General features: G+C 42.2%; 1 protein-coding gene across 1 annotated transcript; it reads left to right on the plus strand.

Annotated features, from left to right (window-relative positions):
• Window positions 1-5,519: 5,519 nt before the first annotated feature.
• On the plus strand, window positions 5,520-10,704 carry LOC121535265 (ankyrin repeat domain-containing protein 33B-like). Its single transcript, XM_041842147.2, has 4 exons — window positions 5,520-6,519; window positions 8,716-8,845; window positions 9,055-9,195; window positions 9,355-10,704. The coding sequence occupies exons 1-4, from the start codon at window positions 6,067-6,069 to the stop codon at window positions 10,164-10,166; spliced, it is 1,536 nt and encodes a 511-aa protein (XP_041698081.2). The 5' UTR covers window positions 5,520-6,066; the 3' UTR covers window positions 10,167-10,704.
• Window positions 10,705-12,744: the final 2,040 nt, after the last annotated feature.

Below are 12,744 nucleotides of genomic sequence, written 5' to 3' on the forward strand. Positions count from 1 at the left end.
AGGAGTGGCTTCGTAAGAAGCATTTCAAGGTCCTGGAGTGGCCTAGCCAGTCTCCAGATCTCAACCCCATAGAAAATATTTGGAGGGAGTTGAAAGTCCGTGTTGCCCAGCGACAGCCCCAAAACATCACTGCTCTAGAGGAGATCTGCATGAAGGAATGGGCCAAAATACCAGCAACAGTGTGTGAAAACCTTGTGAAGACTTACAGAAAACGTTTGACCTGTGTCATTGCCAACAAAGGGTATATAACAAAGTATTGAGAAACTTTTGTTATTGACCAAATACTTATTTTCCACCATAATTTGCAAATAAATTCATAAAAAATCCTACAATGTGATTTTCTGGAGAGAAAAAAATTCTCATTTTGTCTGTCATAGTTGACGTGTACCTATGATGAAAATTACAGGCCTCTCTCATCTTTTTAAGTGGGAGAACTTGCACAATTGGTGGCTGACTAAATACTTTTTTCCCCCACTGTACATCCTCTTGTGTTGTATCATGATAATAAGCCTTGCTCAATCACCCCTCCCTATAGCATGTGTGGTTGTTGGGGAGACATTGGCTATTTAACAAATCCCTACAGTACATGGGAGAATACACATATATATATTTTGTCTATAATATTGTACATTACTTGTGATTGTGTGTATGTGTAACTCCTTTCTTCACATTTGAGATAATGATCTGCTCTGGTCAATCACTCTGAATTTTGGCGATGTGGAAATTTGACCCTCTAAGAGGAGCTACTCCATTTCTCACCTTCTCTCAACACTTCTCCCTTTTCCCGTAATGATGGCAGCACTGGGTTCAGAACAGACCATGATGCTGTATCATAGCCAATAACATAATCACACCTGATAGCAGCTGTATATCTACATTAATGCTGAATAATGCAAAGTCAATTGCACTCAAAACAACTGTTTTTCCTATAGAGATATCCTGGTTGCCTGGTTGGCTAGTTCCTAAACCCTTAATCCTGATTGTCAAACTGTGAATAACTTGCAGGTCAAAATGTATTGTCTCATCCCTCGAAAACATGCATAGTCATTTTAACCAATTGATTACCATCCCAGATCTGCCAAGAAATGTATGGCGTATTATTGTAGGCTGTGAAAACTAATGGTATGACATTTTCCATCAACAGGTGTATAGAGCTCAAGTATGGAAATACAGTGAGCTCCAAAAGTATTGGGACAGTGACACATTTGTTGTTGTTTTGGGTCTGTACTCCTGCACTTCAGATTTAATTTGAGGGTATTTTCATCCATATCAGGTCAACCATTTAGAAATTACAGCCATTTTTTGTACATAGTCGTCGTCCCCCCCCCCCATTTTAGGGGACCAAAAGTCTAGGGAACAATTCACTTATATGTGTATTAAAGTAGTCAAACGTTAAGTATTTGGTTCCATATTCATAGCATGCAATGACTACATCAAGCTTGTGAATAATGATGAGTGAGAATGTTACAGAGGCAGAACTATCATTCCCCCCAAAAAATGCTAACCTCCCCTGTTATTGTAATGGTGAGATGTTAGCATGTCTTGGGGGTATGATATTTGTGCATCTGTAACTTTCTCACTCATCATTATTCACAATTCATTCAGGATGATCCGTAATCATGGAGGCATCCACATGAATATATATATATTTAGAAATATATTATATTCTTATTTACAATAAAATGTACCCCAAAATGACACAATACATTATTTACCATTCATTTCTATTGGGCACAAAATAATCTGAAGCACAACCAAACCAATCGGCAAATGCATCCAACAAGTTTGTAGAGTCACACACTTGACGTAATCATTGCGTGCTAGGAATATGGAACCAAATACTAAACTTTTGACTACTTTATTACACATATAAGTGAATTTGTCCCAATACTTTTGATCCCGTAAGATGGGGGGACTATGTACAAAAAGTTCTGTATTTTCTAAACTGTTCCCCCGATATGGATTAACATACCCTCATATTAAAGCTGACAGTCTGCACTTTATTCTTATAGTCATTGTATAATTTCAAATCCAAAATGCTGGAGTACAGAGCCAAAAACACAAAACGTGTCACTGTTCCAATACTTTTGGAGCTCACTGTATGTTGAGGTTGGAAATACTGTTGGCTGCATATCTAATGTTGATTGACCTGGGTTGCTGAATTCTTATTCTAACACCCTTTTCACAGTATCGTGCCGACCCAAACTTTAGTTTCAGAATATCGTCCCTTCCAACACAGTTCCAGGCCAGCACAGCTCAGCCCTATCTGGCCCAATAAGATACAGTGCCTTTAGAAAGTATTCATACCGCTTGACTTATTCCACATTTTGTTGTGTTACAGCCTGTATTCAAAATGGATCAAATATTTTTTTTTCTCACCCATCTACACACAATAAACCATAATGACAAAGTGAAAAAATGTCTTTTTAAAATCTTTGCAATCTATTCAGGTTATTTTTATCCTGAAAAAACTCCCTAGTCCTTGCTGATAACAAGCATACCCATAACATGATGCAGCCACCATCATGCTTGAAAATATGAAGAATGGTACTCAGTGATGTGTTGTGTTGGATTTGCCCCAAATTTACCGCTTTCTATTCAGGACTTAAAGTTAATTTCTTTGTCACATTTTTATTTTAGTGGCAGGATGCATGTTTTTGAATATTTTTATTCTGTACAGGCTTCCTTCTTTTCACTCTTTCATTTAGTTTAGTATTGTTGAGAAACTACAATGTTGATGATCCATTCCTCAGTTTTCTCCTATCACAGCCATTAAACTCTGTAACTGTTTTAAAGTCACCATTGGCCTCATTTCGAAATCCCTGAGAGGTTTCCTTCCTCTCCGGCAACTGAGTTAAGAAGGACGCCTGTATCTTTGTAGTGGCTGGGTGTATTGATACACCAGCCAAAGTGTAATTAATAACTTCACCATGCTCAAAGCGGATCTGATGAATAGAGCCCTAAATCGCTCTGGATAAGAGCGTCTGCTATAAAAAAATATGAAAAAAATCTCTGTGATATGTTGTGTTGGATTTGCCCCAGACATACCTATTATAAAGTGATCCTGTTAAAGGTAAATATAGCCTGTGGCATAGACCCTAAATATGGGTCTATATACGTGAAGAACGGCTGTCCACTTTTAAACACCAACTGACCTAGTGTTACAACCTGGACTGACCAGAGCCTACTGTACTGTTTGGTTGTTGACAGAACAGCTAATCTGCTCAACTCCAAGATAACACAAAGTCTAGGACGTTATCTTGTTGTTATTGAGTTACGCTTTATAAGAGTGTTTTTATTCTTATTTTAACACCCACTTATTTGGATGTTAATACATTAACTTTACTACATTCTTTTACATAAGGCCCTAGTACACTATTTACTACATAGCAGATCAGGGTTGCCTGGTGTTAATTGTGTACTGATTTGATATTGGGAATAAATGTGATACTCATAAGTAGTTTAGCATTGACCTGACATACAACATCTTGCTAAAGGCTTACCAGTCCAGGGGCCTACTTCAGAGGCCTACTTCATCTTGAGTTTGATTGTTAGAATTCTCCCTGTGTAATAGAGTGGTTAGGCATGTGTGAGGAGCAATGAAGAGACGAGACTTTCAAGAGGGCTGTTTTTGCCACCCACATGATCACATACAGTACAAATCACTAAGACTATGGAGCTCAGACAAGCGTGGGAACCGCACTGCCAAAAGGTGCATCTTAAATCTGACACATCCAAGCTACATTAAAGCCTTTAGCTGCATCTAAAATAATGTCAATCAACTACCAAATTAATGTGAATTAGTGGCAAAAAGTGTAGCTATACACTGTTGAGGGAAATGAGGGGAAATGAGGGGGGAAAAAATGTATGTAAGAGGCCATGTTATTTCTGCTGTATCCAATTACCAGTCAGCTAAAACAGAGCTAACAGCAGCCCCAGCCAACCATAGATTAGGGTCATATGCAAATGTAGCACAACTAGTGGGGGTGGGAAGTAAGGAGGTAATGTCATGAAGTCACTTTTATGGGGAATCCCCACGTCACTGTAGGAACTAGTTTTAGGGTATAGGTATTGGGTATGACACAAAACCAGTATATCAAATCAAATCAAATCAAATATTATTTGTTTAGCAGTTGTTATTGTGGGTGTAGCGAAATGCTTGTGCTTCTAGCTCCGACAGTGCAGTAATATCTAACAAGTAATATCTAACAATTTCAAAACATATACCCAATACACACAAATCTAAGTAAGGAATGGAATTAAGAATATATACATATATGGATGAGCAATGACAGAGCGGCATGGACTAAGATACAGTAGAATATTATAGAATACAGTATATACATATGAGATGAGTAATGCAAGATATGTAAACATTATTAAAGTGACTAGTGTTCCATTTCTTAAAGTGGCCAGTGATTTCTATAGGCAGCAGCAGCCTCTAATGTGCTAGTGATGGCTATTTAACAGTCTGATGGCCTTGAGATAGAAGCTGTTTTCAGTCTCTCGGTCCCAGCTTTGATGCACCTGTACTGACCTCACCTTCTGGATGATAGCGGGGTGAACAGGCAGTGGCTCGGGTGGTTAATGTCCTTCATGATCTTTTTGGCCTTCCTGTGACATCGGGTGCTGTAGGCGTCCTGGAGGGCGGGTAGTTTGCCCCCGGTAATGCATTCGGCAGACCGCACCACCCTCTGGAGAGCCCTGTGGTTGCAGGTGGTGCAGTTGCCGTACCAGGCAGTGATACAGCCCGACAGGATGCTCTCAATTGTGCATCTGTAAAAGTTTGTGAGGGTTTTAGGTGCCAAGCCAAATTTCTTCAGCCTCCTGAGGTTGAAGAGGCTCTGTTGCGCCTTCTTCACAACACTGTCTGGGTAGTTGGACCATTTCAGTTTGTCAGTGATGTGTATGCCAAGGAACTTGAAACTTTCCACCTTCTCCACTGCGGTCCCGTCGATGTGGATAGGGGGGTGCACCCTCTGCTGTTTTCTGAAGTCCACGATCATCTCCTATCATTACACATGAATGCAATCAAAATGTAGTTAAAAAATGTGGTTGCACAATATCAAAAAAATGTAGTTGTACAAATTCTAAATGATTTGTGAGTTGAGCTTTAGCTATGCAGACCAATAAAAGTAATTACTCACCTACTAAATCTGTACTTTTATCATTCAAGACTTCTGTGTCTGTTCAACTATGCATTTTGAGAGAGAGAGAAAGAGAGAGAGAGCAGAGAGAGAAAGAGAGAGAGAGGGAGGGGGAGAGAGAGAGCAGAGAGGGAGAGAGAGAGAGAGAGAGAGAGAGAGAGAGAGAGAGAGAGAGAGAGAGAGAGAGAGAGAGAGAGAGAGAGAGAGAGAGAGAGAGAGAGAGAGAGAGAGAGAGAGAGGGAGAGGGAGAGGGAGAGAGAGAGAGAGAGAGGGAGGGAGAGAGAGAGGGAGAGAGAGGGGGGGAGAGAGAGAGAGGGAGAGAGAGAGAGAGAGAGAGAGAGCAGAGACTGATTAAAGGGATTATGTAGCGTCAGTTTAGACAATTCTTCTCTTCCACATCGGTCAAAGGAAACAAAATGTTTTACTGCAGGGAACAGAAGATTAGGGTATCAGCACAGCAGGACCTAGACACTGTCTAAAATAATAAAGTGCCTTTTGGTGAACAGCATTTTGTGGGACAACTTTGGCAACAAATTCATTGAAGAGATGAATTCTCAAGCTGTCAGACTGTTGTTGGCTGTTGCCATTTGGAAAGTGAGAAATACAGAAGGCAAATGAAGAGCTGATGGGAACAAGAGGATCCTTTGAGGATGACAAGGTCTTTAATGTCCTTCTAATGCTTCAGGGAACAAGCTTTATTGATGGATTAAAGGGGACATTCTGAGACATCCTCCTCAAGTGGCTTTGGAACCAGAACAAATGTTAGATCACGTTCCAGTTAGGGATCATACTGATTTCTGCTTCTTCTTCAAGACCTAGCTAAGTATTTACACTTTGAATGAGGGTGAATTGGTCAGATGAGATTGCGATTTTGGTGCCTTGTCCTTCTTGTTGTGGTGGATTCTAACCCGGGGGTTAAATGGTGCTGATCACAGAGGACCCAGGTGGAGGTGGAGGGACGTTGATAAAAGTTCAGCAGAATGGGATCTCTGGAGGCCAGGCGGGGGCCGTCAGGGGTCCTAGAAATGAGGAGTTGGAGACGGTCGCAGGCGACGAAAATGAGGATCCTAATGAGGGAGACAATGACGACAACAACTATTACGATGACGACGACGATGATGTCTATCAGGAATTTGAAGAATTTGACTTTGACACATTGCCAGATCTGCCAGAGGATACCAGGAGTATCGCCTCTGATGACTCCTTCTATCCACCTGATGAGTCTCTCAAATACAGGACTCCCAGCCCAGTCACCCCTGAACCTCTGTCCTTCTTCAAGGCCTGCTCCAATAACAATTCCATCATAGTGAAGATTATGATAAGGCAAGGGGTGACAGAGGAGGAAGTGAGAGAAACAGATAAGAACAACAGAGTATGTTTGCGTTGTCATTAAAGAGATTAACTAGTCAATGTTCTCTGTGATTTAGATTATATCCGTATTATCAAGACAAGGCCTACTGTACAAACGTATAACATGGTCTCTGTTTCAATGTCCACACTAGCATCCTACTTAGAATTAAGCAATGTATAATGCTTTCTATGTGGTATGCTAGTATGGACATTGGAATATAGATCTTTGTAAAGCAGGTTTCCACAAGATCTCCACCGATCAAGAATAAGCTTTATGGTGATTTCATATGAAAGACAGCACACATTTTAGGCTTTTTGCTCCCGTTTCTGCATGAGACAGAAGTGTTTTGTACTAGACACCCAAACTGTGTCATTTCTGTGGACAGTGACAATATCAGAGGAATACTCAGAGCAGTTGGTTAAGCCCTGGAACAGATGGGGGGGATTCCAGTTTGAGATGGCGTTGAAGCAGCTCGTAATCATGGCTGAGCTTTTAAAAGGTTCACCCAAGATATCAGGGTGCAGCAGTACAGTACTAAGAGGGGATTGGTGCTTCAAATCCCTTATTCTACACACCATTAATGACCATCATGGCTACATAACAGGTAGGGTTAGGCCTAATGCAATTTTGGATGTGTTTCTCACTGCTGTATCCTCATCAGTGGTAAAGCAATAATACTAGGGATATAACACAGCAGCCTACGCATTCAGTGACTACTATTGCACAATATTTTCAAAAGGTGTTGCATGTAGATTCCAGATACAGTAGTTCCATGATTTCCCTCAGTATCTGATCAAGCTGAGAAACAAGGCTCACCCACTGACCTTTTTATTCCCTTCTCACGCCTGTGAAGAGACAGACTAATACAGTATAAATAAGTGGAGAAGTCTGCTGTCATGCTATACCTACAGTAATGGCACATGTGTCTGGATGGATAAAGGCAAATGCCCTCAGTTGTTTCACGTTACATCCTATACTGGCATGACATGAGCCCTAATGTGTAGTTTGTATAGATGTAAACAAACACACACACAGCAGTGTTTTTAAATCAAACACACTCTGAATGTGGACTGTTTGAGCAGAGTAAGACCTTACTTTGGCAAATCTAAAACTGCACTTGTCTTTTTTCCAATTGACCCAGACAGCTAGTGGGGCCAAGATGTTCTCCTATGGGTTGTTCATAGATGGGGTGTCGTTGTCAGAGACTTTCAGTTTTAATTCCTTTTTGGTCCCAAAGATTTGGTCTAGGCCTACCTCAGACCTTTACCTTAGCTGACTATGTAAGCCATAAGCAGTGAGAATACTGGAAACTCTGCTGATACTTCAGGTTTTCCTGATTAGTGGGCAAAACTCTTTGTTTACAGTACACATTTTGAGTTTTCTTCAGATGGCTTAATGGTGATTGGTTGTACAGTAGCCTTATTGACTGGGCATTTCCCCAAATCGAGAAACTGGGTCATTGAGCCACTCTTATATACTGTTTACTATACGGTCATTATGCTATCTTACCATAGGGCTGGTGGACTGTGATTAGTACTGTAGGCAGCAGCAGGCAGATGGCTCAGAAAGCTCTAGAAAGACTATTAGCTGAGACTTAACTTGGAATTCCCTTAGGGATCATTAGGCCTGTCAGTTGGGGATCATTAGGCCTGTCAGTTGGCATCTCTGGCTATACATCACCCTCCAAGTGTATACGTGTATCAGTGTTGCTCCAAGAATTGGTTTATTTTGTTAGATAGATAGTTTATATTCTACCGTGTCAACACAATTCTAACACCACGCACCTAGAGCTAGAGTAGCTGTTAACTTGCCTAAAAGAGCAGAGCTATTGATCCAATTGACTCTGTGAAACAACCGTGGTGGCATAATGAGCACTGAGTCCACGGTCTTAAGACCATAAGGCTCCAGGGAGTGTAACAGTGACAGAGTCTTGGGTGGGTGAACTTGCCTTGTGTCCTTAGTTTGCTACATCGTCATTCATAAGCACTAGCAGCAGTCACGTCTGGACTTGTGTATCTTTCTTGAGATCTAATGTAGACAAGTGACGTACTGGTAGTTGTGTGACGTACTATACCTTATGAGCAAGGTCAAATGTTAGAGTTGAACAGTATGGCACTGTGCGTCAACAGATTGACCTTGAAGGCAGTAAACATACATTGTTATCATCCAAAAAGAGAGCTATGTCACTGATCTTTGCATGTGGTTTGTGTTTTGCAGAATGGGCTGATAGTAGCCTGTTACATGGGCTGGGTGGATGTGGTCATAGCACTCTCTCAGTGCCCCCACATCGATGTCAACTGGCAAGACAACGAGGGGAATACAGCCCTCATGACAGCTGCTCAAGCAGGTAAGAATCCACAGCTGTTTTAAAGCTGAAGTTTTGTTGGTTCCTAGTACAGTATATTTTGGGAATGTGTCAACACAAATATGATTATTCTAAATGAAAACAGCCAGATTAAGCAAACAGATGTTTTGATCTGGAAATAATGAGTTGAATTCAACATGTTTCATTGTGAATAAGGTGAATAACACATTTGGTTTATTTTTCAATGCCAGGTCACATTATGATATCCAGCTACTTGATCAACTACTTCTCCAACCTGGACCTAGAGCGTAGGAACTGCCATGGATTCACCGCTATGATGAAGGCAGCCATGCAAGGGAGGGCAGATGTTGTTCGTTTGCTCATGATGTCAGGTAGAGCTAAATATTTAGTATTTCTATGTAATTTTTACAATATTTACACCCCCATTGGCCTGTACACTTAACAGTTCCCATAAACAAAGAAAATAATAAATTACAATTGAATAACAATGCATTTAATGCCTCTCTCTATCTGTGTATTCCCTCTACTAGGAGCGGACGTGGAGGCGAGGGACTACGGGCGCAAGATGACCTCCAGGGAGTGGGCTTTGTTCACATGCCGCTACGAGACGGCCTACCTGATGATGCGTCTGATGACCCAGCCTTGCGCCGAGCAGTTCTGTGACTCCTACAAGCTGGAGTGGCCCATGTTGCAGGAGCTGGTGGCCCAACGCCAGGAACCCAAGAGTTGCTGGCAGAAGGTGGCAGACAAGGCCTGCTGCAGGTTCTCACTCCGCATGAAGACGGACCCCGTGGACGATGGTGTGATGGACCACATGGTGCGCATCACCACCGCCCTGTCCAGCCCATTGATCGCCACTGCCTGCCACACTGTGGCCCCGAGAAGCCCGCCCTGCATCGGGAAGCGGCGCTATGCTGTACCGGAGATCCTCAGGAAGCAGCGCGTGGACGAGCTTAAGCGCCTGGGCCCCGACCGCATCAACAACTACCAGAAGCTGTTCAATAACTCCCGGGTGCAGCTGGTTCCTAAGAAGAGGGACCGGAGGGCCAGCCTGCAGACCCAAATGTTGCAGGAGGTTGCGGTGGCCGGTACGTCGGCCCTGAGGCGTGCCAGCTTGCTTCCCCTGAACATGATGAGGAGGAGCAGCGTCAGGCCGGGCATTGTGGTCCCCAAGGTGAGGCTGTGCAAGGCCCCCTCCGGGCCTGCCTCCGAGAAGAGATGGAAGAGCAAGGACCCTGCGCTCCTCCAGCTCCCCAAGTGGAGGTACAAACAGGCTAAGGAGGAGAGGAGGAGGCAAGAGGAGGAGAAGCAGAGACGTTTACCCACAGTGAGGAGACGGTGAAAGACTTGAGCTATGAGGAGAGGTCAAAAACAATTTCAGGAGCCTTGGTTAGGCAAGCCAACCTTTTATTGCAATTGGTTCTGAGCTGAGGAGTTGAAGTGATCACCTGCATTCGAGATTTTAGGGACTTTGCCACTAGATTATACTGTAGCCATGGAGCACCATGTCTTCCTGTCCCACATTGGGTACTCTGTTTCTGGCTTTTGACAGTGTTGGGACGGGAACACTTGGCTTGAACTGTGCACTCACTGTGAGGAATTCATACTTGAACTTTGATACAGATTTATTTTTGTATGTATTCTTCAGATCATGACTATGTTTGATATTTCCATTGTAAAAGGATAACTCACGCTCACACAATATTACCTCTGCACATTGTTTATTGTGTCAACGTATCGGTCAGAGACCCCCCCAAAATATTGATACCTACTGCATATTTATGTTTGTCTGAATGTTAAGGATATTCTCAAAGCAGACAGTACACTAATCAGTTGGATGTTTCCTCAACTGTTAATAAAGGATACATATGTGTACACTCCCCTATGTATTTGGACATTGAAGCTAAAACTTTTAATTTGGCTCTATACTCCAGCATTCTGGATTTGAAATCACATGCTTTATGAGGTGACAGTACAGAATGTCACCTTTTATTTTCATACATATCTGTTTTACCATTTAGAAATGAATGCACTTTATGTATCTAGTCCCCCCCATTTGAAGGTGTCATAAGTATTTGGAGAAAATAGTGATGTGATCATGAATAGACATAAGAAGGAGCAAAACAGTCTTCTGCAGGGTAATGGGATTTCACCATACAGACATGGCAGGACAGGTGGGGAATTATCCATTAAAATAACACAGCAAGGGCTGTTAAAGCTATGCCAACAGAACACTGAGCGATGTGGAGTGGGACGTTCCGGTGCCAAATGAGCCTCTGTCAGTATGCCCAGTGGGTACTCATTCAGGTAGATTCAGCTGAAAGAATGCAAATTGACCGTTTGACTGGGCAATTCAAAAGGTGCCTCAAGATTAACTCAATGCAATGAATAGGTGATGTAGGTCTCTAACAGTAGGCTAAAACTATTTGGCTTCCTATCAGTCAGAAGGCTATGTTACAAAGGCAATCCACCACAGGATGCGGTGCCCCTCCACATGAATATCATTGAATATTCAAAATGGTCCAGGTGATTATATAACTGCTCTATGTTCTCTGCAGCACCACATATTTGCATAATCACAACATTACATAATATTAGCATTTTCACATTCATGAAGAGAGAAAATAAAATATTTAGTTTACTGTTCCAAACTAATATCATGCAGTCAGTATATTGAGCACACTTCTGCTTAGTTGCATCGGTATCGGTATCTGCAGTGTGTATCCCAGTAGTACTAGGGTCGTCACTAGTTTCCACAGCCCATAAGTCATAAACCCCGCCTATTTCTACATTTTCTCTTCTTAAAATGTGGTTTAAAACCTCATCCTAACCTTAACCTTCATCACACTGCTAACTTTATGCCCAACCCTAACCTTAAATTAAGACCACAAAGCTCATTTTAGTTTTCATTAATGTTTAGATAAATCCAAGGGTGGCTTTGTGGCTGTGGTAAATAGTGGAAACCAATACTAGGCCGAATAGTTTTTATAACTAAACCAAGATAGACCACAGACCTTCGTATCAAATGGAAACAAATTAGTCATAGTGGGCAGAACAAGCAAGGCCAAGCACGAGTTAGCGAGATTTTATTGGCGCGTTCTAGTATATATTTGCATATTTCCGTTAGGGAACGCCTGGTCTTTGAAGTGCGCATGTGCAATAACTCGTCGCCTTTGCACACCTTCTAAACAACGCAATTTGTTAAAACGTTAGCAACGGGTAAAGTCTACTAAACTTAGTCCACTCTGTTCATAAGATATCCTAGTTTTGGGAACAGAAAACTGTATTGAGATCAAATGTTTCAGCGATGAGAAAATTAGCAGAATGTCGGCCAAAATCAAATCTCGTTCCATCTTCTCCCACTGCCGGCCACTGAGCTTCCTCTCACTACCATATTTGGTAGTGAGTGGAAAAGCCAAGCGGATGCTTCACATTTATACATCCGGGGAAATATCTGTGACTAGGCCTTGCCGAGTGAAATGGCAGACCTGACCTGCATGAGGAGAGTTGTCCCCGAGATACCCACTAGAGGGCACTGCAGACTGGTCCAAACTGTTGACATTGACATACAGTCAGGCTACACAACGCATGCTGCTTCCCAGCACAGGCCTCAGAATGATGGATTCTCCCAGGATTAGCGAAGCAATTAAAAATTAAAGGGATACAATGGAATATTCCATCTCTTACATTCTAAAGCATAGATCGCTTCTTTTCAGATACACTAATGCTGTATCTGGCACACTGGTGAAAAATGTGAGCATTTTCACAGAAACATCATAGGCCTTCTTGTGCCTCCATTCATCCATTCACAATCTATGTTCTTAGCTTTTAGAGTGCTGTTTTGGGAACGTTTCTCATGAAGCTGTGATGATCCTATGGCAGACAGCAGAGAGGCCAGGCCACACATTTCTGATGGGCGC

The sequence above is a fragment of the Coregonus clupeaformis genome, chromosome 21 (genome assembly GCF_020615455.1).
Source record: "Coregonus clupeaformis isolate EN_2021a chromosome 21, ASM2061545v1, whole genome shotgun sequence".
In the NCBI taxonomy this organism is placed as follows: Eukaryota; Metazoa; Chordata; class Actinopteri; order Salmoniformes; family Salmonidae; genus Coregonus; species Coregonus clupeaformis.